Below are 27,021 nucleotides of genomic sequence, written 5' to 3'. Positions count from 1 at the left end.
TTTTATTTTAGGTTGTTACCACTGGAGACCCTGTTCCAGATTATGAAGCTATGCCACATCGATTTGAATTACAGATCCTTGCTTATGACGAAGCTGGGGCAAATGACCTACAAATACTGACAATCCAAGTGCTTGATATACCTGAACCTCCAATGTTTCTAGGCAATCTGAAATATCAAAGTAAGTCATTTGCTTGAAATAAAAAAGAGTGTTTACTACACTACTGATAGCTCAGGTCCACTGTAAGAAGACTTCACCTACACCTGAAAAACGTTACTATTAGACTTGTAATAGTAAAAATCTGCCCTGCCTTCACCCCCATAATGTTTCCACTGATCTGGTGGCCCCCCCTCTTCACTCTGTTGAATGGGGCCTTGGACATCTGCCCCAAAGTCCCAGTCTGAAAGCACCACTAGGTTTGCATCTGTCTTGTGATTGGAAGAGAGCAAACTCGCATGCAGTGATTCATGTGCATTGCTGACCCAAGGCATTTTGCTGCATGAGACGACGGACGCCACCTTGAGTTCTTGGAGGAAAGCTGATATATAAATGAAATAATGATTTTAAAACACCATCTCTCCATTCTATGCAGAAGCTGATTGGATTGGCAATTGAATGCTATTTCAATGCTGATGGTAACAGGATAGCACATCTGATGGCAGCAGGCCAGGTTGCAGAGGGTTGGGGGGAGGGTCCAAACAGGCCATGCATCTCACACAGTTCTATCCTCCTAAAGATGGGGTGGTCAGAAGCTCAGGGGGAACAGCCAGTGGGTTCACAGTGCTGGCCCCCCAGCAACTCCTGCTTGATGTGGTCAGGGCCAGCTCACACATGGAGTGGGCTAAAGCAGCCACTTTGATTGGCAGAATCCTACGGGGTGCCTGCCCCCCGCCATCATTGGGGTCGCATGCCAGTGACTTCTTCTAGTGAGATCTCACAAGTTCTCATGAGAACTCGCCAGAAGCTACATGCAAAACGCTGCAAAATAATTGCCAAACCTTGGCACTGGTTTGGAGTGAATTAGACAACATTGGGTTCTTGGGTGCTACCAATGACCCCTGTTTTGAATATCATTTACTTAGTTTTTTTTGGGGGGGGGGTGCTTCAAAATGTGGGATTTTCACTGCAAAACTTTGGCACAGGTTTGAGGGGGTCCCAAATGTTGGGGTTTGTGGTTAATGAAGGGCAGCACCTTCCTGTTTTGCCTCAGGCAGTGAAACAGTACGGGCCACCGCTGGAGGTGGTCATTTCATTCTGCCTAATGGTAGTGCTGGTCCTGTTCAAGGAAATACACAATGGGCACTTCTCTCTGAAGGCAAGCAAGGCATCTCCACATTGGGAGTTTTTCACCTGCTTTCACACAGTCCAAAAACATTTGGAGCAGGTGAGGTGTCATGCCAACTGTACCCACTCCCAGCTTCCACAAATTAGCTCTGTATGTACGGAACCTGTGTACAGCGGCGTCGCAAGGGGTGGGCTGGGGGTGCAGTCTGCCCCAGGTGTCATGCCTGGGGGAGTGATTAAATCCCCCCCCCCCGGGCGGATCGGTGTGGCGGCGCTCACACCCTCGACAAACAGATTTTCCCGCATACAGTACAAACTTAAGGAATGCTCTCCCTGCTGAAATATGGGAGGCCCCATCTGGCACTCCCTTGATGTCTGTCCTGAGTCTTCTGTTTTAATTGCTGTGCTGTTTTAATGGGATTGCTTTAGTGCACATTTTAATTATGGAAGTTTATATTTTAGTGTTTTAAGGGAAATGTTTTATTTTGTATTTTAATTACGGAGATTTATATTTTAGTGTTTCAGTGTAATTGGTTTTTATGCTTGCAAACTGCTCAGAAGCCTCTTTTTTGCATTAAGCAGTAAATAAATTAATTATTTTGCATTGCTAATGACCATGTAAAAAGTGAAAGAGAGAGCAAGTAAGATCTCCCTCTTCCTCCTCCTCCTCCTCCTCCTCCTCCTCCTCCTCCTCCTCCTCCTCCTCCTCCACACATCCAGCCTACATGGTTTTGCCCAGCATGCCGGCATTAAGCCAACAGTTTGATTGGAAATTAGGTAAGGTCTGAACAGTGAATCTGAAGCACGTGAATGTAAGCAGGTACTCGCTTGGTGTTAAATAAGGATCAGGCAGACTCAGCAATGGAGAATAAGAAGGTGAAGTTTATTGCCAGGCAATAAGGACCCAGTTTGGAACCTCTTCCAAAAGGAACTGGGACCCCGATTGACAGAAATCCAGAGGTCTTTATACCTGAGCAGATCACAGCAAATCATAGATCATGAGACAACCATGAGACAGTCACGATATTGTCAGCGAAAATTAGCCAATTAGCAAGCTTCTTGCCATGCTACCAGCTCCTGGTCAAGCACGGAGTTCTAGTTCTGCTTTCCGATGCTTGCAGTGACGCTCTGTCTAACCTCTCCCCTAGTTATGACAGGACAGGGAGTTTGGAGATTTTGTGGTTTTATCTTCCTGTTCTGTGGATTAATTTAGCCTGTATCTGAGGGGATTTTGTACCAGAATCTCTGATTCACATCTTCCCCTTGTCCATGGTACACGGATGTTTGTAGGGGAAAGGTTGGCTCCTAATTTTGCTGTTTCAAGCAGTATGCAGTTAGCTAAGGCACAGCTTCCCTTTGATTCAAAATGGATTATAAAATACTGTAAGCCTTGATTATGTGTGAGCATATATGAATATATTGATTACTGATAACTGATTATATGGATAGCATAGGGGTAGCCCTTGTTCCTTGCCTCAAATCAAGCAGATGCATCAGACCACATCCTTTCAGTGAGCACTTCAGGCACACAAGAATAGTCCATTGTGATTTGCTCAGTTGGTTAGAGCATGGAGCTGATAATGCCAAGGTTGCAGGTTCGATCCCCGCTGCATATTCCTGCATTGCAGGGGGTCAAACTAGATGATCCTCGAGGGTCCCTTCCAACTCTACAAACCTAGACTCTAGGACCTATGCTTTAAATTAATTGGGTTTTTTAATGTTATGTTCTTGTTAGAACCTCCCTCCAGTTCTGCTGATGCTTACTAGAGACTGGTGGCATTTATGTAACATTTGAACACTGGAAAATATCAGAGTGAGCACATAGTACAAGAATTTCTTTTACACTTACATACATCTGTATTCTCTCTCAGCTGGAGGTGCAATAAACCAATGCTTACTTCTGAGTAAACATGCATAGGCTTCAGGGCCAGCATAAAAACACATTGGTGGACCCTCAAGCATAGCACTGCTGATTGGTCCCGGGCCAGAGCCAACCTGACCTCCATTGCTGCCACCCACCGTTGTGCCACTGCCATTGTACTGTGCTGCTACCTCCACAAATCACCACCCTCCATTTCTCAGTAGGCATTGGGTGGCAGCAGCTCGTGAAGATGGGAACCAGTCTGACCCTTGGCCATTCTATGGCATCACCTGCCATCTTACACATCAGGCACTGCATTTTGAGCAATCTATGTAGAGCATAGATCAGAGAGGTGTGTTGGATCAGCTCCCATTCCAGAGTGCTGCTACCAGCCAGGGATATGTCCAAGGAAGATGGGTGACTAGTGGTCCCAGTATGCAGCAGAACCAAGTAGGAGGTCCCAGTGTGGCGGTCGGCAGCTGCAATACTGCACAGGAGCCCTGGTCAAGGTGGAAAGGGTAGTGATGATGGGCCCTTCTAAGCCCCAGGTACCCAACCATGATGGCCCTTGAAATCTGGGCCCTGATAGGATGGTTCTGTTAGTGATCCTTCACATGAATGAACTCTGCAAGGAGGGTGCCATTTTTGAGTATAGCTTCACATCCAGTGTCCTTTACACTGCATCTTAAAGCTGCATTTCCATAAACGCTTAACAGACTTCTTAAACGAAGCAGCAAGCTTTGCAAGCATTTTAAAAGCCCTTTATTGTGTTACACCTGAAAGATACACAGGGTATTATATAGGCATCAAGTCATAATGTGTTCAGGCCTACTTACCTATATGCTTGCATAATATCTTCATAACCTCTTTAATTTAATGCACATTATACTTTCATTTCCACAGCTGTTATGATCTACCAATTTGAAGGAGCACCAAGTGGAAACATATACCAAATTAATGTAACCACTCCTGTAAAGGTAAGTCAGTGTGAGTTTAATTTTAGAAAATTATGTTCTAGGAAATGCAACAGTTAAAACTCTTCTCAACTGAATTCAGTAATCAGAAATGATCAAAAGCCACACAGCATATCTGAAACTTATTGCACTGAAGCATTGAAGTCTTTGACATTGATTGACTGAGTTACTGTGATGACAAGCTGGGTGAAGGAAAAACATTAAAAGTGACAATGGTCATAGTCCAGCTTTGGTGAGTAGGAATAGTTTTCAGTTTGACGGCGATTAAGATATCACACAGAAAACTAGATTGAGTAAAAAAAAAAAGGTTCATTTTTTTCAGATGTGTCCACATTACTGTGCAAATACCTTATAATTTTCCTCTTGATAGTAGCTGGAAGATTTCCAGGTGTTGGGAAGTAATGACGTCTTCTTTTTTAAAAAGATTGTTAAATTCATTTTATAAAGTGTATTTTATAATGAGAAAAATTATAACAACAGATGAAAATTAAAAGAGGAAACACGAACCATAAAATAGATATGTAGAACAAGTAAGGAAAATAACTTATGAGCTGGTATGCATTGGGTATAGTCTCTAGTGCTATTATTATAATAATAATAGGCTTTTAAGGAGATAAACTGACTCTGATACACTTAAGTCTATCTGGTTTCCATTTTTGTAAACACCTGCAGAAGAACCTCCAGAAGAAATTTCAGAACTGATTTATGGGGCATGCAATGGAAGGTGAGAGTGGGAATTTCTGTTGCACAAATGGAAATCCTTGCATTGATGAAACAAATTGGTTGGATCCTGCCCATTGTCTTAGTTCAGCCAAGATGTTGTCAGCGTTTTCTGACTTCCCGGAATCCAGACAGAGAGACATTATTGCCCTTAAGAATACCATTAAAGCCTGCTTAAACTATGATAGGGTTGCCATATTTCAGACAGTGACAATCAGGACAGAAAATATATTAAGCTTCTTTGGCAAAGTTGTTGAGCTATTTTTATGAAAAATTGGCAAAAACAGCACAGCCGACATGGGCTGCCATACATCCGGATTTTCCCCGGACATTTTTCCGATTTCTGCACAGACACTGGATTCCAGATATGTTCGAGAAATCCTAGCCGTATGGCAACCCTAAACTATTAGTCAGTTTCTTGACCTAAGCTTGTTTCCACTCCATACCCAAACATTACCTAAGTAACACAACTAAGAATGAGTTTTTGCAGGTCACACAACTATATATTAGGACCATGCTTCTTTGCTTACCTCTTTACAAAGGTTGGAATTCTTATCGCATCAGCTTCTTTCCCTACCCATCTCATGAGGGTTTGATGTTATTGTTTCTGTCTTGGAAGCAGGAGTTATCCCATGTGGGATTGTGTGAAGTTGATATTGGTTGTGGGTTTTTTTTACTGTACAGTTCAGAGTATTTATTTTAATAATTTATATATTGCTTAATACAACAGGTTTTTATGTGGTGTACAGTATGTGTGAAGATAAGATGTGGCGCATGTGAAAAATCATCAGGGTTAAAATAGAATGAAGGTGATGATATAACACAGTGGGACAAAGGCAGAGATTATGTATAACCTGGTGAGACTGTCCAGGCTAATCGCTGGAGGAATTATGGCTCGGAAGCATTTCCTGTAAAGAAAACAGGGAGTGAATTACCAAATGGAACACAATTTACTAGCCATTTGCATCTCTCTGATTCATACTGCACAACAAAGCAGTACTGTGATCTTCCAATTTGTGTCATTTATTTCAGTATTCCATGACCCCAGCATCACCATTGTTCTCTATTTCTGGAACTGGAACCATTTCTTCCTTGAAGGTATTTGATTATGAGAAAGATCCACATAGGTGAGTACGTATTATGTAGGTAGTCCCTAAATGAGCACCTAACTTGGCTTTTTTAATTGATTATTGTTAGCAGAGAAGAGATCTGTCGTATGGAACCCACAATGTGACATTTTGGGTGTTTTGGTTTTACAGCTATATGTTAAACATTACGGCAACAGACCACCTTGGTCGGAATACTAGTGGGACTCTGATAGTCACTATCATAAACAGGAATGATGAACAACCTTATTTTACCATGTAAGTGAAAAATTCTAGGTGTATCAAAACAGTGTATTTTGGTTTTATAAGTGGATGGCAGCTCACACAAACCACTCCATGCATAGCTGGGATAGATGAGTCTAAGCCCTGTCCTGTCTGTGATCACCTCATTACCACCACCACCACATTCAACCACCATCAGAAGGAGCTCTACCTATGTACATCTGTACACACATAGAACTCCTTTTGATATCCACTGAAAGTGTGAATAATGGTTGGAGTGAGGTAGTGGGTGGATCTGACTAGACACCCTCTGCTCCTTCTGTGAATTCTTTCAATATGGAGGAGGCATCTGGAACTGTCCCCTTTAAATGTTAATGATCCATGTGTTTTGGATGGTTCCAACACAGTGATTAACAAATTTGAGTTTTCTGCTCAATATTTGGCAGGTTATTTCAGTTGAGCATGTCAGGGCCAAACAGATTCAAGACTGAATTTTCCAGATATTTGTTGTTGATGATGATGATGATGGTGTTGTTTTTGTTGTTACAAAAGCAGCTCTGAGGCATTCTTATTTTTATCAGAAAAGTGACACCCAATTCTATATTTGTGTTTACATATATTGACAATGATTAGCAGGTGGGACGCATGCTAGACAGTGATTTTCACCAAATAATGTTTTTTGTCTGGTCACGATACTAGGACATATGGGATAGTGTTATGAGTGTGTCATCTAGTGTGGCACAAAAGTTACTTTGAGGTGTAAACCCCCTCCGCCAGTTCATAAATGCAGCCTGGGCTTCTCATGTTAAAGTGTGCCATGGCACCCTGGGGTGCCTTGAATGATGGCCAGAGGTGCCACAGGCAACACTGGCCTCTGTCCCTCTTTCCTTCTCTCCTTCCTCTGATGCTCTCTTGCGTCTCTGCCTCCCAAAGGCTTGCACAGCCTTTGTTGCAGCAGCCCTGGCTACAAGCTCCACAAGTGAATGGTGCCTCAAGGGCTGGCCAGGGAGTGCTTCCCAAGTCCCTATGGGGCAGTGTGAAGGGGGCACCTATCTTTGGGGTGGGGGTGGGGTACAGCTCAGAGACCAAGGGCAGCAGTGGCAGCTGCCCTGAGGACTCCCAAGGAGAGGGAAGAAGAGACGAGGCTGAGGGAACACTCTACAACAGGGGTCAGCAAACTTTTTCAGCAGGGGACCAGTCCACTGTCCCTCAGACCTTGTGGGGGGCCAGACTATATATTTTTTGGGGGGGGACGAATGAATTCCTATACCCCACAAATAACCCAGAGATGCATTTAAATAAAAGCACACATTCTACTCATGTAAAAACACCAGGCAGGCCCCACAAATAACCCAGGGAAGAATTTTAAATGAAAGGACACATTCTACTCATGTAAAAACACACTGATTCCTGGACTGTCCGCAGGCCGGATTGTTCCGGATCCGGCCCCTGGGCCTTAGTTTGCCTACCCATGCTCTACAAGGAAGGGTGTTTGAAAAAGGGTGAGAGGCTGCCAGCTCTGCAGGCAAGGGGTGACACAACTGGGCTCCTGAGCCCCACAGGGGTGTCGCAGAAAGAATGCAGTTGGTCAAGGGGGTCGTGGATGAAAACCTCTGTATTAAAGCATATTGCTCAAAAAGGATGCTTTGGGCCAGAGAGAATTCTGCTGCATCTCAAAGGAGACAACCTTACAGTCATAGGTTGTACGATATGGGGTAGTGCAGGCTTTTTTTAGATGTCCAGATGTCAGACACATAAACTTATTTTGGGATGCCATGTATGTGAAATTTAAGGTGCTCATGCAGTTGCTTGACAGACAAGGATCTGGGGGCTAGGAATATTTATATTTAAGTATCATTTAGTGAAAGCTTTTTTACCCAATTTTTCAACTGAAAAGCTCCCAAAGTAGCGTATAAAGTTCATTGAGAATACAGTAATAAGGTATTGGGAACTTCAGGTTCGTGGTTCCCATAAAACTATATTTGTTGAATAAGTTGATCTTAATAAATGCATCACTAAAGAGTATGATGAGAATAATAAGCTCTTGGTGGAGGAGGAAACATACACACCACAACGGATAGCCTAAGTGTTTTATTTTGCTACCATGTAGAAAAGCTACTAGATGCATCTCAGAATTTTATGCTCAGAGTACGTGTAAACATCTTGGCTAGACTACATGAACAGAGAATAATAACACAGACAGCTATTATTATTATTAATAATAATAATAATAATTTGTATGCCGCCCTTCATCCATAGATCTCAGGGCAGTTCAAAACATAAAAAAACCTGTGAATAAGAGAAAAGTAAACTAAATAAATGCAGGCCCTCACATTAAAATTGGGGTTAAAAGTGAGTTCTGGTACTAGAAAATCTAGATTTTATTCATTTATCATACTTTTTGTCTAAGGCACTCAAGGTAGTGGTCATGAATCTTCACAACAACTCTGTGAGGTAGGTTAGGCTGAGAAATGAGTGGCTCAAGGTCCCCTAATGAAGTTCACACTGGTCACACTAAACAGACAATAATCTAGAGTCTAGATATTTTTAACCCAAGATGCCAGTTCTCTTTTATACAAGGAAGAGCTGCTCAAACCCACACATTTGTGGCTTCATTTTCTACAACAGGAAACAAAGAGCTTTCAGTGTTCTAGAAGAAAGTCTACCAGGAGAGATGGTTGCCAATGTAACAGCTAAGGATCCGGATGATGGGGAAGGTGTTAGTAGTCTTCGCTTCAGGATCAATAATCCTGAAGGGATTCCTTCTTTCTCCATAGATGCAGGTCAGCATTTCAATTTACGGATTCCTGAAGGATTTGGAATGGCAAGAAACATTGTGGGCTACAGAAATTCACCGAGTAAATGTTGAAGGAACAGAGCTTGCTTGGCCCAGAGAAGAGTAGGCAAGAGGAGGGTCATGATATCACCTTTCAAATATCTGAAGGGCTGTGTTTTGCCTATCAGTGTGGTTCCTCGAGAGCGATCAGGCAAGGTCCCTCACTGGTCTTTTCAAAGGCTTTATTATTGGTGCAAAACATTTACAATGCAGAACGCCTCTATTCCTTGTCTTGCTCACTCACTAGCAGAATCTGAGAGTGGGCGGTCCTTAAACTTTCCCCAGCCAGTGGCGTAGCGTGGGTGGTGCAGGGAGGCCGTCCACACCGGCCGCAACATCTGGGGGGGCTCGCTCGCCGCCTCCGGAGTCGCCGAAGAGCCTCGGGCGCAGGCTGTAGCAGAGCCCCATGTCTCGCAGAACCGACGAGCTGTGTGCGCATCCGGGCTGAAGGCGTCCGGCAGGCAGCGGCTCTCAGCGCTCGCCGCGGTCCCCGCGCATCAGGGCCGCGGAGGGCGCGCCAGGCAGCCCCTCCTCACAGCCCCGCCGCCGCCGCCGCTGCTGCAGCTGCTGGGCCATGTTGCATTTTCCTCGCCTCTCTGCCCTCCTTCTCCTCCGGGCAAGCGGCGTCGTTTGGGCGGCAGCGCCAGTGGCAACTCGCCTCAGATCACCTGACATGGACCCGCCACTGCCGCCGTGGCTACCTTACCGTAAATACCCCAGCCCAGGCAGCAACAAGAAGAAGCTGGCAGCGGCGGCAGGTTAGGGGTTAGGGGCACAAATTACTTGCCTTGCCCCGGGTTAGGGGGCGCAAATTACTTGCCTTGCCCCGGGTGCTGACAAACCACGCTACGCGCTGTCCCCAACAGAGTAGTCTCTTGACCCCCAGCCGACGCCTCCCCTCTCTGCGAAAGCCTACTGAGCAGGGAAGGCTTGGGTAAAGGGGGACCTCCCTCCTCCCTGCTTTGCTCAGGCTCTTGTCTCTTTCTTGCATCCTCCGAGCCCTGCAGCTCTTCCCCACTAGAGGCAGGGCTTCCTTCCTCCGCTGAGGAAGTGCTGCTTCCCATGATTTTTGGAGGCTCTCTCTAATCCAGCTGCCCTTCCCCCTCTCTCCTCTGAGCTGATGGCAGTTCCCTGACAGGCTGGCACAGAAGGGGGCAGAGACATGCTCTCTCTGCTGCATCAAGGGGCAGGAAAAGATCGAATGGGCTTACATTACAGGAGACAGTAAGGGTTTTGCTTGAACCTTGGCAGAAATGTCTTAATAGAAAGAGGAGTTTGGCAATGGAACCTGTTACCTAGAGAGATGGTGGTGGGCTGTCTCTCATTAGAGGTCATCAGGCAAAGGCTGGCAGCCAACAACTGAGGAAACTCTGGTTTTGGCTTTCCTACCATGAGTAGTAGCTTGGGCTAGGTGGCCCATGAAACTCTCTCTAGCTCTCTATGATTTTGTTCTACTTGCTTCTCTACAGTTTGGAGGTAACCAAACAAAAACCTGTGGTTTATCATTAAGGGAACAAGTCACAGTGAACTTTGGCTTCACATGCTCAGTGCCCTGTTCCTCCTTTGCTGCAGTTAGGCTTTTTTAAAAAATATATAAAAAGTCCCAACCTTCTATTGAAAGCAATAGAAATATTTTCCCCAAGTCAATTTGTCATTAATTGGGTATTTTTCGGTGTGGGGACGGAGATAATCATAGCCGTGGGGTGGAGCGAACTCTCCCCAACCTGTGTTCGTTGACCTCCTGCACTGAAACCCTAAATGCAATTAATTTAAGGGAAAAAGCTGCTATTTAGTTTCTATTGATCTCTCCCACCGACTGAAGCAAGTGCTGCTGATTCTAGAATGTCTCACAGATCAGAAAAACTGGGAGTGCATAACTCTATATTTAGAGTGAGAGAGTAGAGTGGGGGAATTGGTGTTTGGAAACAAATGTATGTAGGATGTGGAAACCCTTTCAAAATAAAATTCCTAAGTCACAGAAGATATTTGTGCTGCACGCAATTGGAAATGCTTACAGTATATTTCTTTCTCAGTAACTGGTGTGCTTCTGGTGGCTAGAAGAATAGACCGAGACTCGGACCCATTGCGAGAACATCCCAACATTACATTGATCATTCGTGTTGACGATAGGCCTAGCGGTGGACAATATGCTGAAACAGAAATTGTTGTAACTATTGAAGATATTAATGACAAACCACCAGAATGTGACAAATACAATTACAGGTATTTGTATTTTTGCACTTTTATCAAATTCCACAACATTTGAGCAAGTTTTCAGAACAGATTATATCTCCTGAATCTTTTTTAGCACAGGGTTTGTGCTAAAAGTTATGAAGTTGTAGTGGTTATTGTAATTTATTGCTAGAATAAAAACCAAGCCCCACCAAAACATTAGGATTAAATTATTTTCTTAATAAAGGCCACTCTCCAGTACTAGCAACACTATCCACTGAAATATATAAATTCAATAAATAATAGTAGTAATAATAATAAAATGGCAAAATAAAATCCTTATAAGAAAATGTAGTAGGATAGTTGTTATATATGTATATATTTAAAAATCTTGTCCTAAGTCACTGTCAAAACTTCTTAGGAAATTGTTAAAACTTCTTAGCAAATTTTGCCCTCTTGAGCTCTCCTGCCTTTTTGGCTATCTTCTCTTATGTTTCCCAGCCCCCACAATGCTCCTTTCTAAATGCCAGCAGCTCATATTTCATCCCAGGACCTATTTTAGATTTTTCATAATCAGACCAACTTTCTGCTTTTCCCAAAGAAGCTGTGCTTTGTCATTTTTTTAAATAGCCAAGCTCCCCGCTCCCCCACCAGAATGTTTATAGACATTCTGTGACATCACAGCCGCTCCGCCAAAGGCTAGAGTGGACTCGCTGACAAACAACAAAGGATAATGGATTTTTTATCCCATGTACAGTATTAATTTGGCCTGGAATAAGGATTATCAGTTATTTGTGCCTTTCTTTAAAAGGAGAGAGATAAAAGAAACAGACCGCCCTGGAGAAATAATTCTTGATTTGAAAGATTGCTGTCGTGACTATGATGCTGAGTTACAAAACCAGCTGTTTAACTTCACTGGATTGTCTGGCGTTGGAAGTAGCAAGTTCACACAGGATCCACCTGGTTCTGGAAGGATCAAGGTCAGCTTATTATTGATTTATTCTCAAAATATTTATTTACTAAATTAAGAAAATTTAGATCCCCCAGAGCTTATTGCTCTGTACAAAGAGGAAACTAATATTTTTTTAAAAAAACACAAAATGAATGGCAACAGATATGTAATGGAAGTAACAATTGCCAGAACAGCAGAGGCAACCTTAAAATACTAGAAAGTAAAAACGCATTTAGAACTACTGGTTCTCAAAGCAACCTGCATAGAATTATCAACACAGCAATTAAAATGAAAGTATAACTAACATAGGCATCACTAAAACCAAACACTGTACAGAAAATAAAGCAACAATACAGTTTCTAGAGTCTCTTTCTAGGTACTCAAATGCCTTTTTTAAAACAGGAAAACCTGTAAGTCAGGTGGACCCTGATGATTGTACAGTTCCAGTACACATAGTTTGGCTTACCGTGTCATGTGAAATAGTTCCTCAACTGGAATTGTTGTTCTTCCAAAACAGGAAGTATGCGTATGGGGTTTTTTGCTAGTTTTTTTGCATAAATGAATTACAGGAAACGGATCTAAATCACAAAAGAAAGCTCTGGTGATGGAGGAGAAATTCTGTGTTACTCTTCAATAAAATCTTTGTGTGCAGCATGTTTAGTCGTTTAGTCGTGTCCGACTCTTTGTGACCCCATGGACCAGAGCATGCCAGGCACTCCTGTCTTCCACTGCCTCCCGCACTTTGGTCAAGCTCATGCTGGTGGCTTCGAGAACACTGTCCAACCATCTCGTCCTCTGTCATCCCCTTCTCCTTGTGCCCTCCATCTTTCCCAACATCAGGGTCTTTTCCAGGGAGTCTTCTCTTCTCATGAGGTGGCCAAAGTATTGAAGCCTCAGCTTCACGATCTGTCCTTCCAGTGAGCACTCAGGGCTGATTTCCTTCAGAATGGAGAGGTTTGATCTTCTTGCAGTCCATGGGACTCTCAAGAGTCTCCTCCAGCACCATAATTCAAAAGCATCAATTCTTCGGCAATCAGCCTTCTTGATGGTCCAGCTCTCACTTCCATACATTACTACTGGGAAAACCATGGCTTTAACTATACAGACCTTTGTCGGCAAGGTGATGTCTCTGCTTTTTAAGATGCTGTCCAGGTTTGCCATCACCTTTCTCCCAAGGAGCAGGCGTATTTTAATTTTGTGACTGCTGTCACCATCGTGGGCAGCATACAATAACATAATAGAAACTATAAAACTGCTACCGGATAACACTTAGAAGCAGCATTAAAACTGGATACCACTGTAATCAACATCCACCTTATGCTACATGCTGGAACATCCTAGCTAACAAATAGGTCTTCACCTGGTGCCAAAATAACATCAAGGTTGAGGTTTGTTGAACCACCCCAAGGAGGGGTGCCACAACTGAAAAGGCCTTCTTTCTGGTTGCTTCCCAAATAACTTCAGATGGTGGGGAACATGGAAGAGGGGTTTGAAGATGATCACAAAGTTTAGGCAGATTTGTGTAGTAAAAGATGGTCCTTAAGGTACCCAGGTTCCAAGGGCTTTCTAGATACAGTGGTACCTCGGTTTAAGAACACTCCAGTTTAATAACGGTTTGGTTACAAACTCCACAAAACCAGAAATCGTGTCTTGGTTTGAGAACTTTACCTCGGTCTAAGAACGGAATCTGAACGGTAGAAGGGCACCGCCGGCGGGAGGCCTCATTAGGGAAAGCGCACCTCCGTTTAAGAACGGTTTTGGTTTAAGAACAGACTTCCGGAACGGATCAAGTTCGTAAACCGAAGTACCACTAGCAATTGCTAGTATTTTGAATTGTGCCTGAAGATAGACTGCCAGCTGGTGTAGCTGCTGGGAGACCTGGCCAAGTATGATTCATAGAGCCAGTCCCAGTTAGTAACCAGCTGCATGTTGCACTGACCGATGTTTCCAGGAACTATTTAAGGTTAGTCCCATATACATTGCAATAGTCAAATTTTGAAGTTACTAGGGCCACACTACTTCTGTCTAGGAGGGGTCACAACCTAAGCTGATGGGAAGAGGTTGCTCAGAATCGATAGAGGCAAACTTTCGTGAGTAAATGGTGTTCCTGAAATTGAATAATACTAACCTTTAAGAAGCAATCCTAAGCTCCTGGGAAGGGTAGTTGAGGAGGCCTCCCATACTGCAGATCTCCATCTCCAAACACCATGGGTGGAGAAGGAGCTTCACCTCTGGGCGGCGTCTTGTTTTGATGGCAGAAAACTTCTCACCACGACTCCACTGCCTGTGTTCTGACAAAGGAAGAAAAGGAACAAGTTGGGGTGGATCAGGGAGGCCTTTAAAAACAGTTCCAGGGAGCAATTTTTGAAAAGAATAACCAAGTACAAAAAGTGGGGCAGTTGTTCCCCATCTACATGCCTGTCTGATGTACATTCAGCAGGGCTTAGGAGGCAGTGGTCCTTCTGCCATGAATTGTCCTCCCTCTCCTCTTTCCATTGGATTACAGTCATAACTCGGGTTGAATGTGCTTCTGTTGAGCGCCTTTGGGTTGCGCTCCACAGCAACCTGGAAGTAACAGAGCGCGTTATTCCGAGTTTCGCCGCTCGCACATGCGCAGATGCTCAGAATGATATCACGAGCATGCGCGGAAGCAGCAAAACACGACCCACGCACGCGCAGACGCGCCATCACGTATTACGTTCCATTCAGGATGTGAACGGGGCTCCAGAACGGATCCCGTTCACATCCCGAGGTACCACTGTACTCTGTTAAGGAAATAAAGCTTTCCAATGCAGCTTATCACTAAAGTCACAATACAATAGTAAAATCGCAATAAGCCACAAGCAAATAAAATTCTCCCAATTTTTATCCAGCTGATAGGAAATGTGGATCTTGAAAATGCAACTGATGGAGCAGAGAAGGAAGAATATACTCTGACCACTGAGGTGCAGAATATTGCTTTCCCATACTATGCTAGCAAGTATCTCTTTTATTCTTCTTATTTATTATTTTTATTTTTAATTTTAATTTTTCTACATTCTTCTTCTTCTGAAGGAACTGGTCTCTTTAAAATAGGATTTGCAACTTTAAAACAGGATTTGTTTTATCCTTCATCCTTCCCTTGCTATATTTACAGATATTATCTACATTTATGTCAAAATACAACCGGTCAACGAGTTTAAGCCAGTATTCAGGGATGCTTCGTATGTTTTTAATGTGTCAGAAATAGCAGCAGGTAAGTAACAACACTGCTTTCAGAAATGTACAAGGCTGTAGAATGTAAGTATACTCCAAAATAATGTCCGATTGTATGGGGCCATCAGCCACTCATCCTTTCAAGCAAGTAGTCGTGCTGTGCTTAATGCTGTATTCATTCATTTTAGTTAGTAAGTTACACACACACACACACACACACACACACACACACACCAGTCAAGTGCTTGCCCCTCTCTCTGCCAAGCAGTGGCAAGAGCCCATAGGGTCCCAGGCACTCAGACAGGATCTGTGATGCTTTGGAGAATTGAAGACATGGTGGAGAGTGTTGTGGCTTTAAGAAAAATGGTTTATTCACCTATTTACACCTTCAGTCTGCATGAAGGGAGTCCAGATCTTACTGCGTGGTCATTTCAAGAGGGGTTTGTACCCCACAGCTATGCAGCCCTGGAGCCAAGGCATCTCTGCAGCCAGCCCCCTCCAAAGATGGATCTCAGCTCTTCTTCCTGCTTCTTATTCCCAACACACCTTGGCAACCTGTTCACATCTCAGGGTGGTGGTGGTGGGGAGAGTTCTCTTGTATTGCTAATAGCCCTCTATTGTTCTTTTGATAGCCATAGCTCAGCCAGCTTGGTTTGTATAAGCCAGCCCAGGAATTCCCTGCCTGGCACAGCTCTGCAGCTTGTACTTTAATTCATATCCCAATTGATCAAAATCCTAGTATTTAGCATATAAATAAATAAACAATACAGTGGTGCCTCGCAAGACGAAATAAATTCGTTCCGCGAGTTTTTTCGTCTTGCGAGTTTTTCGCCTTGCGAAGCACGGACTTTGGAAAAGCTTCAAAAATCACCAAAGTCTTCAAAAACCTCAAAAAAGGCTACCACACCGCGTGCTATGAGTTGCTCCTCGAAGTCAAGTCGCAACTGCACCCCCTGAATGCACGTTTTTAAGAAAAAGGAAACAAACTTCCAAGACAAAGGAAACAAACTTGCAAGATGTTTTCGTCTTGCGAAGCAAGCTCATAGGGAAATTCGTCTTGCGAAGCAAGCCCATAGGGAAATTCGTCTTGCGAAGCAACTCAAAAAACGAAAAACTCTTTCGTCTTGCGAGTTTTTCGTCTTACGAGGCATTCATCTTGCAAGGTACCACTGTAGTGGGTGGTATTCAACTAAGTTTTACTCTGAATGGGACCCATTGAAATGAATGAATATGACTAAGTTAGGTCTGCTAATTTCTGTGGGTCTACTTTGAGTAAAACGTAGTTGAAGATTTATTTATTTATTTACCTGTCAAATTTAGAAAGCTTTCCATCACCAAACATTCCCTAGGCAGCTTACAGCAGAATATTAAGAATGCAGTTATAATAATAATGAAAACCATCAATAAGAAAAGCAGTTATGGAAACTGCTGAGGCAATCTGCAAAGTCCTTCGCCTTTAATATTGGAAATATATTTCCCTCCAAGATGTGTGTGTTTCAAATGTTGCTTCATTTCAGTTTATTCCAGAATCGGACAAGTGATTGCTACAGACAAAGATGTACCACCCACCGGAATATCATATTCAATTTCAGTTGGAAAAGGCAACCCTAACTTCTCAGAAATTTTCTGGATTGATCCTACAGGGGGCTACTTGACAATTATAGCTAGATTAGACTACGAAACATGGCAGAGTGCCATTCTCATGGTGCAGGCCTCTGACAACAATGGCGAGTTTGCAACTGTGCCAGTGAGTAAGATGCTGGCTTTTAGGCCAATATCTCTACTTCTAATATGTGCACTTTTCTTCCAAGTGTCTAATAAAAACAATAGGGCTTGCAAGGCATTCCAAGAGTGCAGAGACATGGGGGTTTTCTGAACCAGATGAGTTTCATGTTTCAATTTCCACTATTCCATTCCAAAACTCAGAGCCATCCTTCATCAAGTCCTGACAGCTTCTGGACCCTGAGTCAAATGGGACCTCCTTAGCAAAGGAAGTTGGTTCCACCTAGCGAGGACTTTGAGGCAGCCTCTATAAAGGGCATGCCATCCTTGCACTCAAGGGCTCCAACATATACCCTTTGCCACATGCCTGCCTTCCCCTTATGCCACAGCAGCTCCAAAAACAAACAAAGACAATAGCAAACCTGAAGAGAAATGGTCAGCTGAAGAATGGAGTGGTCGCTTGGCAGCCTGACATCTTCACTAAGGTCTGCTGCTGAGGGATGAGACCTGACTTAAGTGCTAGCAGGATTGAGTACCCCACATGAAAAGTAGGCTTCCCATAAGGAACCTCTCATCAACCTCTGCTTGGCTGGAGCTGGTATAACACCTATCCTTTCTTTGTGGGCAGCTCTCCTGCTATTTCAGCAAATGCCCTGGACCCTGGTTCCCCCATCTCCCTTGTAGGCCTGTGACTCCATCCCACCTGCTCCTGTTTGCAGAAATGGGACACTCCTTGTTCACACTGTTTGCTCATTGGAATGGATAAACAATTATGAAAGAAACCATCTCTTGACATCTTTTAGACCCATTGAAATTAATGAGCCTAAGTTAGTTATGTCTATTCTGAGTAGGACTAGTGTTGAATACCACGCAATATCCCTAAAAGGTGGGTGGGAGAGGATCAGTTCTTGCCAGTGAGTATAAAAAAGTAACCCAGCTTAATTACAGGAAAGGTGGTTTCATACCCACACCCTGCTCCCTTCTTTTAGGTAACTGTGAATGTTCTTGAAGCAAATGATGAGCCACCAATCTGCAGTCCTAATTCATATTTGCTGAACATCCCAGTAGACCAAACTTCTGGCAACATTGCTGGATTCCATATTACGTGTGTGGATCGCGATTCAAGTCCTAGATCATTCCGTTATTCTTTTGATTCAGGTAATTCACTTTTGGACTTTTGAATTTCCCTGTGTGATTGTTTGCTAGCAGTCTTTAATAGAATCAAGTGTATATTACAACCAAACATTTCATGTGGTTTTGATTGCATATGACGTTGGTTCCCAGGGCCAGTCCTACCTTTAGGCAGAATGAAGCAACTGCCTTGGTCAGTGGATGCTGGAGGGTGGGGCAAGAAGTAGTGCAAGAGGTTGGAGGACAAAATTGTGTGGGCTATGCAGCCTCCCTAAACTAGCCGACTGCTCTCAGGTATAGCTCTCAGGTACAGTGGAGGATGCTGTTCCATCATCAGTATGTGTTCTGGTCCATGATGATGTTTGTAGTCAAGGGAAGATAATGGCCCAGGCAACATGGAAATCATTGGGTCCAGGTGCAGATGAGAAGGTCAGGACACCTTGGATAGGGATCAAGGTGGTGGTTCAGAACCACACTTCCTGATCAACTCTGGGCCCTGCAGGATCTGATTTCTTTCCGCAGGGCCTGTAAGACAGAGTTGTTCCGCCTGGCCTTTGGCTTGGAGCCAATTTGATTCCCTTCCTCCCTCTCTCTCTCTCTCTCTCTCTCTCTTTTCCTTCTCCTCCTGCGATGAGGCTACATTTTAATATTTTAATGTTCCATTATTTTAATGTTGTATTTTATTTTTGTTTTTAAGTTGTAATCATTCATCTTGTTTTTATTATTGTTTGTAAGCCGCTCTGAGCCCGGCCTTGGCTGGGGAGGGCGGGGTATAAATAAAACATTATTATTATTATTATTAGTATTAGTATTAGTATTAGTATTAGTATTATTAGTATTATTATTATCTTGCAGCTGAGCTAGAAATTACAAATTTTCTCAGCATAGCAGCTGGCAGAGCTTTATAGTCCGCTAGCATGTTTACTTGGTTGTCTGAAACATACAACCAAGAGCAATTTAAGTCAATGGGGAGCAAAACTTGTGCATTGAGATTTCTATGCAGTAACCACCAGGTTAATTGGAAATGTCACAAATCCATCCATGCTAGAGAATCAAAATCAGGAGCGTCCTTCTTGTAATTTGCTACTCGTTTTAATCTGCAATTTTACCTTGGCTTTGTTTTAGGTAATGTGAATAACCACTTCGCTTTCTCACCAAATGCTGGCTCTAATGTCTCGCGGCTCATCCTTGCATCCCCTTTTGACTTCGAAAGCGGCTTGGATAAAATTTGGAACTACAGGCTGAAAGTCTTCATAACAGACGATAACCTGCTGTCAGTGGGAGACAGAGCTACAGTCCGCATTGAAACTGGCACAGTGACTCTAACCATCAACGTCATCCCAAAGCCAACCACAGAGGCCCCGACAACAGTAAGTGCTCTTGCGGGCTGAAGAATGCAAGTCCCTGTCTGTGTGGCATTAAGAGACATCAGTAAATATGCCTCTTAATAAGTGGAACCTCTGAATTCCCCTAGGGGGGATGTGAAAAGCCTGGGCCCACCTCTTCACAGCTTCTCCACAAATTAGTTTTCCAGTGAAACGATTTGTTGACTAGGAGTGTGTCATTAATGCTACCATTTAGAATTCGGGTTGGGAACCTTTGTCCGTGTGTGTGTGTGTGTGTGTGTTTGAATCTGGTCCTCAGGACTCTCCCTCAGTCATGCCTCCACCCTAGCCACGCACCGCTCTGAGTATTTTTGCATGCCTGGGGTGTGTCCTTGAACTGTGATAATGTCTCTTTCTATCCTCAATTCAGGGAAACGAGGTGGGGAGGGCTGTGCTTGGGTGGGTGTAAAAATGAAAAATTTATATTTCTCCGCCCACTTTTGCCCCCGGCCCCCCAGAAGGTTGCCCACAAACCAATATGGCCCGCAGGTTCCAAAATGCTCCCCGCTCACTTCTTTAGAAGTCTCTCTATCTATGACAATCGCCGAGCTAAAATAAACCATCATTTCTAAACACATCCACAAAGGCTGCAATCCTATATTCATTTGCTTGGGAATAAGTCCCATTGACCCAAGGGGTTTACTTATAGAAACTAACCCCTTGCAATTCAGGAATCTTTTGCTCAATGTGGGGCTCGAACCCACGGTCCTGAGATTTAAGAGTCTCATGCTCTACCGACTGAGCTGGACAGAGAGACATGCATACAATTGCACTCTAACAGTCTCAAAAGTACCTGCAGTATATAGTTACCACTGAAAGGCTAACCTTCCATTATGAATGTGTTTCTTTTGACATTTTTAAATTTTGTTTTGCAAGCCTCGTGTTATCATTTTGACTAGCAGAGAAAATGTGTATTCTGCCTTGGCTTGGTACGTGCCATTCATCATTTCCCTCGGCAGCGTGATCCTCCTTGGGCTTCTTGCGTATCTCACCTTTTGGCTGGCAAAATACATCCGCGCCCACTGCCCACCAAAGCCTAGAGCTCCAAAACCTAGAGCTGATAAACAGCCACTGTAAGTAATTGACAGAAACAATGCACCTTGTATCATTTGTTTCTACACTAATATATTACTGCCTCCACTAAGAATCCGTGCAGGTCAGCAAGATCACATACCCTCAATTGTTTCTGCTACACTTAAGTTTCAATGTAAAATACGCACTTTACCTAGAATCTCACATGGTACATGGACAGGGGCGCCGACTTATAAAAAATATTGGGGGGGGCGGGGGCCCATACCGACTTATAAAAAATATTGGGGGGGCCCAAGACCTCCAAACCGCTGCTGCTGGGGGAATGAAAGGGGCGAGCCCCGGGCTGCCCCGACCTTAAGTGAACCTGTGAGGGCCCGCCCTTTGCGGCAGCCGATTGGCTGCCGCCGTGGGCAGTGAATATTAATGAGCTAGGGGGAATCCCTGCTTCTCGTGGGGCTGACGCCAGCCCCGCGAGATTGTTGATGGGTCGAGAGCCCGCAACCCCACCCCCTCTCTAGATCGGGAGTGGCTTTGTTTTAACTCATTACTGAATGTATTTTCAAAGGTAACTATCGTCAAACAAGGAAAATAAAAAATACCAACATAATTTTGTGATTTTACAAAGCATAATATAACTAATAATTTTCTTAAATTATTGGGGGGGCAGAGCCCCCCCAAACGAATTTTTTAGGGGGCTCAGGCCCCCTCAGGCCCCATGGAGTCGGCGCCTATGTAACATGGACTATGTTTTACAGCAGCTTGTCTTTTTTTGCACAAAAGAAAACTGAAAGCAAAACGCAAAATACTAATACTGAATATAATAGAGTAGCCTTTGTTCAAGAAAGACAAAGTAAAATTACTTTTAAAACATGCAACGTTTTCCCATTCACGTGAATTGCATTAGACAAAATTTAGAAGCAGAAATTAATAACTGTATTATATGAACACCCAGTTGCTCTTATCTGTCTGCAGCAAGGCAACTGGAGGAAGATGGGTGGGTATGAGATAACAACAGGAATTAACCCTCAGTAGGAGAGGGGCACCTAACAGAACATCATAGTCCCTGGTATGTTGCTTTCTTCCCCTAGCATAAAAGCACTAAAATGTCATGCCATGCATATTGTGTTTAGGGGCAGACTTCATTCACACTGCCATCAGTACTAAATTGCGTTGTTATGATATCTGCCACTTAAACCTGGATCATGAGCAAATGCCCAAAATTTGGAGTCTCCATTGTGTTTGATATGTATTATAGGATTAAATGCTCATTTGTGTATTGTGTTGCCAAATGACTGCTCAAATAGATTAACATTTATCTATTTATTTATTATTTTACGACAGGATGAAACCACCAGGTATGCATTTCCCCCTTTTTTCAAATTATGTGCATATTTCTCAGATAACTCTTCAGTCCAGATTTGCATGTTCTAAAGTCCTGTTGAGGTCAAATAACAAGGTTAGAACGAAATCTAGACCAGAATGTAAAGTTTCAAATATTAGCAGAGCTGGGCAGGGCTTTGTTATATGGTTTATAGCCAACAAGGCTGGTACACTCCACCACATTTGTTTGATGCTGCAGTGCCTGCTTCCTTCCACATATGTATCACTTGCTAGGTCAGTAACTGGAGGCACAAACTGGATTCAGGTGTGCATTTGAATTCAATCTGAGTGTGGAAACCACCCACCACTAATTCATCCATCCATCTGCACTACATTGCTTTCAATGGGGTGCATATTATTTATTTAGTGTTGTTTTTTTTTTTTAAAAAAAATCACATTATGCCCATAATTACAGGTGTAGTTTAAATCTGGGGTATTGTTAAAAGTTAGCATAAGCAAGGCCATCTTTTCCTCTTTTTTCCAATAGAAAAGAAGAAAGCTAAGAAAGAAGTGGTTTGGGTATGTATGCTATCAAACAGAAAATAAAAAGAAGTGTTGCTAGCATAAGACTCTCCCTTTCTTCTTTCTTCCCATCCTAATGTTATAGAAGCTTTTCCTTTCTGTTCAGAACCTACATTCAAAATACAAAGCACACAAGCATTTGAGTCACTGCTTTTCTTGCTGTAATGTACAGAAGCAAGAGCCCAGGCACTCCCTAGTTGCTGTTTCCTTGTAATGATTTGTTTATGAGGAATAGCCAACATGGCGTCCTCCAGACTACAGTTCCCATCATCCTTGACCATCAGCCATGCTGGCCAACAGCATATGGGAGGTACCACATTGTTTACCTCTGCTTCACACCATTATTGTCATTCACAAGTGAATCAAGAATGTAACGTGCTTTGAATAAAGTTGCCCTAATTTGCATATAGGCAGTTAAGATACATTTATGAGCCATGAATAAATCATCTTGTCATCAGGTTTTGAAACCTGTAAAAGTACTATTTCTTGCATTCTAAGTTACATTTCCCATAAAATATGGATAAAGCATGGGTAATCTATAAGATTTGTTTGGAAAACCTTGTGCAGAAAAGCCTGAGAACAGCATCTCTCTCTTTAACCAACCAATTTACCTGGCACAATGATTAGATTCCCAGCAACCTACCTTTCATAGGTCTCTGAAATCTGCTTCATTCTATATTGGTCAATATTTCTGCTCTTCTCACCATTTAAAAAATAATAAATGACACTGATTTCTTGATTTCTTTTTCTGGCTAGGAGATGACCAACATAAACCCTGTTTTTGATGGTGAAGCAAAAGACCCAGGTATCATTACTTCTAATGGGAGGGGAAATGAGAAGAAGAAATAAGTTTGAAATGAAAGAGCTTAACTTTAATTGCAAGGAGACACTGACATTTCCAAGGCAAATATCAGTGACATACAGTTTAAATAGGAAAGTCAAACTGCAATCTTTGGAAGTGTACTAAAGTAATAACACATATTTGCTGCTATTGAATAATTGGTTTGCCTACCAGTTAATACTGCACGTGTGGAATAACTTTTCCATGTGCAAAACTCACCTTCTGCTTGTCTAAGGAAAGCCGCAGCAAATCCACCCAAATGCACAAGCACATGATGATGGTTTTGTTGCTTTTTTCACATAAGTGACCCAAAGCAATTTAAAACATTTAACCAAGCATAAGAACAAGAATAAAATAAGCACCTAAGTACATGAATATATTCAGTGCAATGCAAGCTGTAACATCTCTCCAGAAGACATATGGATATGCATTGCTCCTCTTTCTCTTTCTTTCTTTCTTTCTTTCTTTCTTTCTTTCTTTCTTTCTTTCTTTCGGATGAGAGACAATGTGCATCCTTGCTGTCCTTTTCCCAAGGTGAGGCAGGCTGGAGCTTGGATGAGAGATGTTACTTCACCAATGAAGCAGGGAGCTTATGTAAGAGCCAGGCCCTGATCTGAGAAGGTGATTCTGTGCCATTTCCCGTCCTCCCAAGTAGCTCTATTTGGCAGCATGCAGCTCCTGCCAGGCTCACTATCTCCTCTGGTCCTGGGGGAGATGTCAGACTGCAGGGGTCAGCAAACTTTTCCAGCAGGGGGCCGGTCCACTGTCCCTCAGACCTTGTGGGGGGCTGGACTATATTTTGAAAAATATATATGAACGAATTCCTATGCCCCACAAATAACCCAGAGAGGCATTTTAAATAAAAGGACACATTCTACTCATGTAAAAACATGCTGATTCCCAGACCGTTCGCGGGCCGGATTTAGAAGGTGATTGGGCCGGCCCCCGGGCCTTAGTTTGCCTACCCACGTGTCACGAGGGTCTGAGAGCTGGCCAGGAACCCAGGCAGATGGTGTGGTGGTCTTTAGTCTTGGGGCAAGGGTGTCCAGATCCAACAGCTCCTTGTGTTGTAACGGTGTGAAGATCTGTTGGGGTGCCCTGCTTCCCCCCGTGTACTGTGGTTTAAGGTCTGGGTATGGCTGAACCCTGACAGTGATCTCATCATCACCATCATACAGATGTTAGCTACTTGCTACCTGAAGGTCTCCAAGTGACAAACAACACAGTTTAAAACACTGAGTACATTTATACAATAAAAACCAAAACCCCTTAATAACAGCTGCAGGAAGCTTTGCCAGCACACTAGTAACAAAACATCATCTTGGTGTATTCTAGACCTTGGGGGAAAGGTAAGTCTTTACCTGGCACCAAAAAGATGACAGCAAAGGCACCAGGTGAAAATGACTGAGGAGTATTCCACAAACAGGCAGTCACTGTGATTCTTTGGCTTCACTGTTAATATAAACTAAATATAATCTTACGCCCTTAATCTGTGATGTGGAATAGCTACGTTATTGTTTTTCCCCTCTCCATAGTCACTGGCAAATGGTATGAATATAATTCCAAGTCTGGGGCTCGAAGATGGAAAGATTCCAACACGCCTTCTAAGTTGGAAGCAAAGGACCCAACTGCAGAGGTGATGACTACGAACAGAGTCCAACGGGATCTAAGCCAACAGGAAACTCAGCCCAGTGGCCCAAAGTTGGGAGGACAAAACAAGGTGGCACAAAAGTCCACAGAAAGGAAGACAGAGACTTCTGACCCAAATAACAAGCTAAAGTTGCAGAAACCAAAAGAAGAGTCTTTGGGCAAGGGGTCTTTGTCACCTGCTCCCCCTCACAAGTCCCCGGTCCCTTCTCCCAAAATATATCCCAAGTACGAGAATCAGTCTATACAGAAATGAAGGGGGTTGTATTTGTAACCCAGAAAACACCCCACCTGTAATCTTAGTCCAAATAGTGAGAGGTAATGCAGACAAATTGTAATCATTTTCAGTTTCAGCCCTACACAAAAGGGAGGATATCAAATGATCTCTTCTGGCTGCCTAGCAATTCTCATTGCGAAGGCCTGTTTAGAGCACAATCCATTCCAGTGACTTAATACAATGGGATGGTGAGCGATTTGTGTAACTTACAAGCAACTTTGGCTTTTGCAATCTCATGAATCAGATCTGAAACAGTGGGGTGGGGCAGGAACTGAACTTGATTTTGAGAAAACAGTGAAGTGCATGTATATTTCATTAGAGTTCTTGTGACAAGATCATTTGCCTGTGGGAAAGTTGCAATAGAAGGTGGCTGCAAGCTGCTATGGGATTTTTGATATATGTGTAATCATAGACATATTAGTAGCATAATTTGGGCACAATGGCTTTTGACAACAGTTGGCTCTATTTTGGCTCATCCTATGTATCTTAATTTTTGAAGCAAAATGGCCATGCAAGTTTCTCCAGAAATATATTACAATAAACCAGTTATTGCGGCAAGGGCGGTGAGCCTCTTTTGTAACCCTTGGGTCAGCACCCATACTTAGGTTCCATGCCCCTTGTATTCAATTCTGGCTTGAGCTGTGGCTCACAAATCTCTCATACTATTAGTAATTTCAGGCAAGAGTCCAGAGTCCCTAACTACCCAAAAGCCCAGAGAAAGTGAGTTAGCACAGTGCTAAAAGGAAGAATAGGGGAGTGGGTGTATCTGATCTTAGAGCAGGTGTGGTGTCACAAGGCAAGGAATTGAGATCTGTGCTTTCTGCAAGAGTTAAGCTCTCCACTTCAAAATCCCATTTCAGCAAGACAACATTGTGTCTCAAATGTTCCTGTGGTCCAGTGGAGTGTAAGGTTGATCCTTCAGATCGCTGAGAAACAAGGACGGGTCTTGTTGGAGCTGTGAGCTAACCAACCATTGAAAACTTGAGGATTAAGTATATTTTGATTCCAATGTCTATAGAGAGGACTTCCTTAGTGAGTGACTAACATGACACCAAATTCTTTGAACTGTTTTCCTTCTAGTGCACTATTATGTTTTGTGAGGCAAGAATGAAGTGAAGAAAACACAACCTTAATTTTTGTGAATACTACATCTTTAGCTTTTACAATTGCTGAAGTATAAATTTGTATCAGGCATTTTTTTCACAGCCTGTGTGATGTCTTGTTTCCACCAACAGAGGAGACTGATAACTAGATCTTTATGGCAAATACAAGGGTTCATGTTCTGATCTTTTCTGCAAATGTTAGCTGTTCTTTCCAGGTCGTGTTTATGTTAGGAATTTGCACCATGGTCTCAGATAGTTCTGGGAGGATATATTTTATATTAAACATGCCAGCTACACTGATTCCTTCATCCGCAGAAGTAAATTCTCCTATTGTCAGGGTAGAGATTAGTGCATGATTTATTTTGTTTGGCAACGCCAACAAATTAAGGAGACAAATGTCATTCTACTACTGCAATTCATTTCCCCCCTTATCTGAAAATCACACAATAAAGAGTGTGGTTGAAAGCCGGTGGGTAGCCCTGACATGTCCAAAGTTTACTGTGGCTCTGTGGTTGCGATGGCGACAACGGGTCGGGTAGCATTAATGATGCAAGTTCACCGTTCAGAGCTCTACAATGCCATTGTTGCCACTGATTTCATGTAAATAAAATGCATCCAGGTTTGCCATGGTTGACCTTCTAATGAAGCAAAAGTGCTGT

The 27,021-nt window shown here is 43.1% G+C and overlaps 1 protein-coding gene across 4 annotated transcripts in view; it reads left to right on the top strand.

Moving 5' to 3' along the window:
- Positions 1 to 25,817, top strand: part of CDHR3 (cadherin related family member 3) — a 41,377-nt gene extending 15,560 nt beyond the window's left edge. For 3 of the 4 annotated variants that reach the window (XM_081878467.1, XM_081878465.1, XM_081878466.1), the window contains 17 exons: positions 12 to 180; positions 4,049 to 4,122; positions 5,872 to 5,966; positions 6,099 to 6,203; positions 8,796 to 8,950; positions 11,037 to 11,226; positions 11,987 to 12,155; positions 15,001 to 15,103; positions 15,264 to 15,362; positions 16,840 to 17,069; positions 18,034 to 18,202; positions 19,301 to 19,545; positions 20,437 to 20,633; positions 21,934 to 21,947; positions 22,460 to 22,491; positions 23,251 to 23,299; positions 24,871 to 25,817. In XM_081878467.1, coding sequence (XP_081734593.1) covers positions 51 to 180; positions 4,049 to 4,122; positions 5,872 to 5,966; positions 6,099 to 6,203; positions 8,796 to 8,950; positions 11,037 to 11,226; positions 11,987 to 12,155; positions 15,001 to 15,103; positions 15,264 to 15,362; positions 16,840 to 17,069; positions 18,034 to 18,202; positions 19,301 to 19,545; positions 20,437 to 20,633; positions 21,934 to 21,947; positions 22,460 to 22,491; positions 23,251 to 23,299; positions 24,871 to 25,238 — 2,424 coding nt within the window. In that variant the 5' untranslated portion in view covers positions 12 to 50 and the 3' untranslated portion in view covers positions 25,239 to 25,817. The other variant, XM_081878468.1, reaches the window with a different exon arrangement.
- The last annotated feature ends 1,204 nt before the right edge of the window (positions 25,818 to 27,021 follow it).

The sequence above is a fragment of the Podarcis erhardii genome, assembly GCF_964252035.2.
Source record: "Podarcis erhardii genome assembly, chromosome: 10".
Lineage (NCBI taxonomy): Eukaryota > Metazoa > Chordata > Lepidosauria > Squamata > Lacertidae > Podarcis > Podarcis erhardii.
The sequence above is the reverse complement of the archived record's forward strand: the minus strand, read 5'-3'. Positions and strand labels throughout refer to the sequence as shown.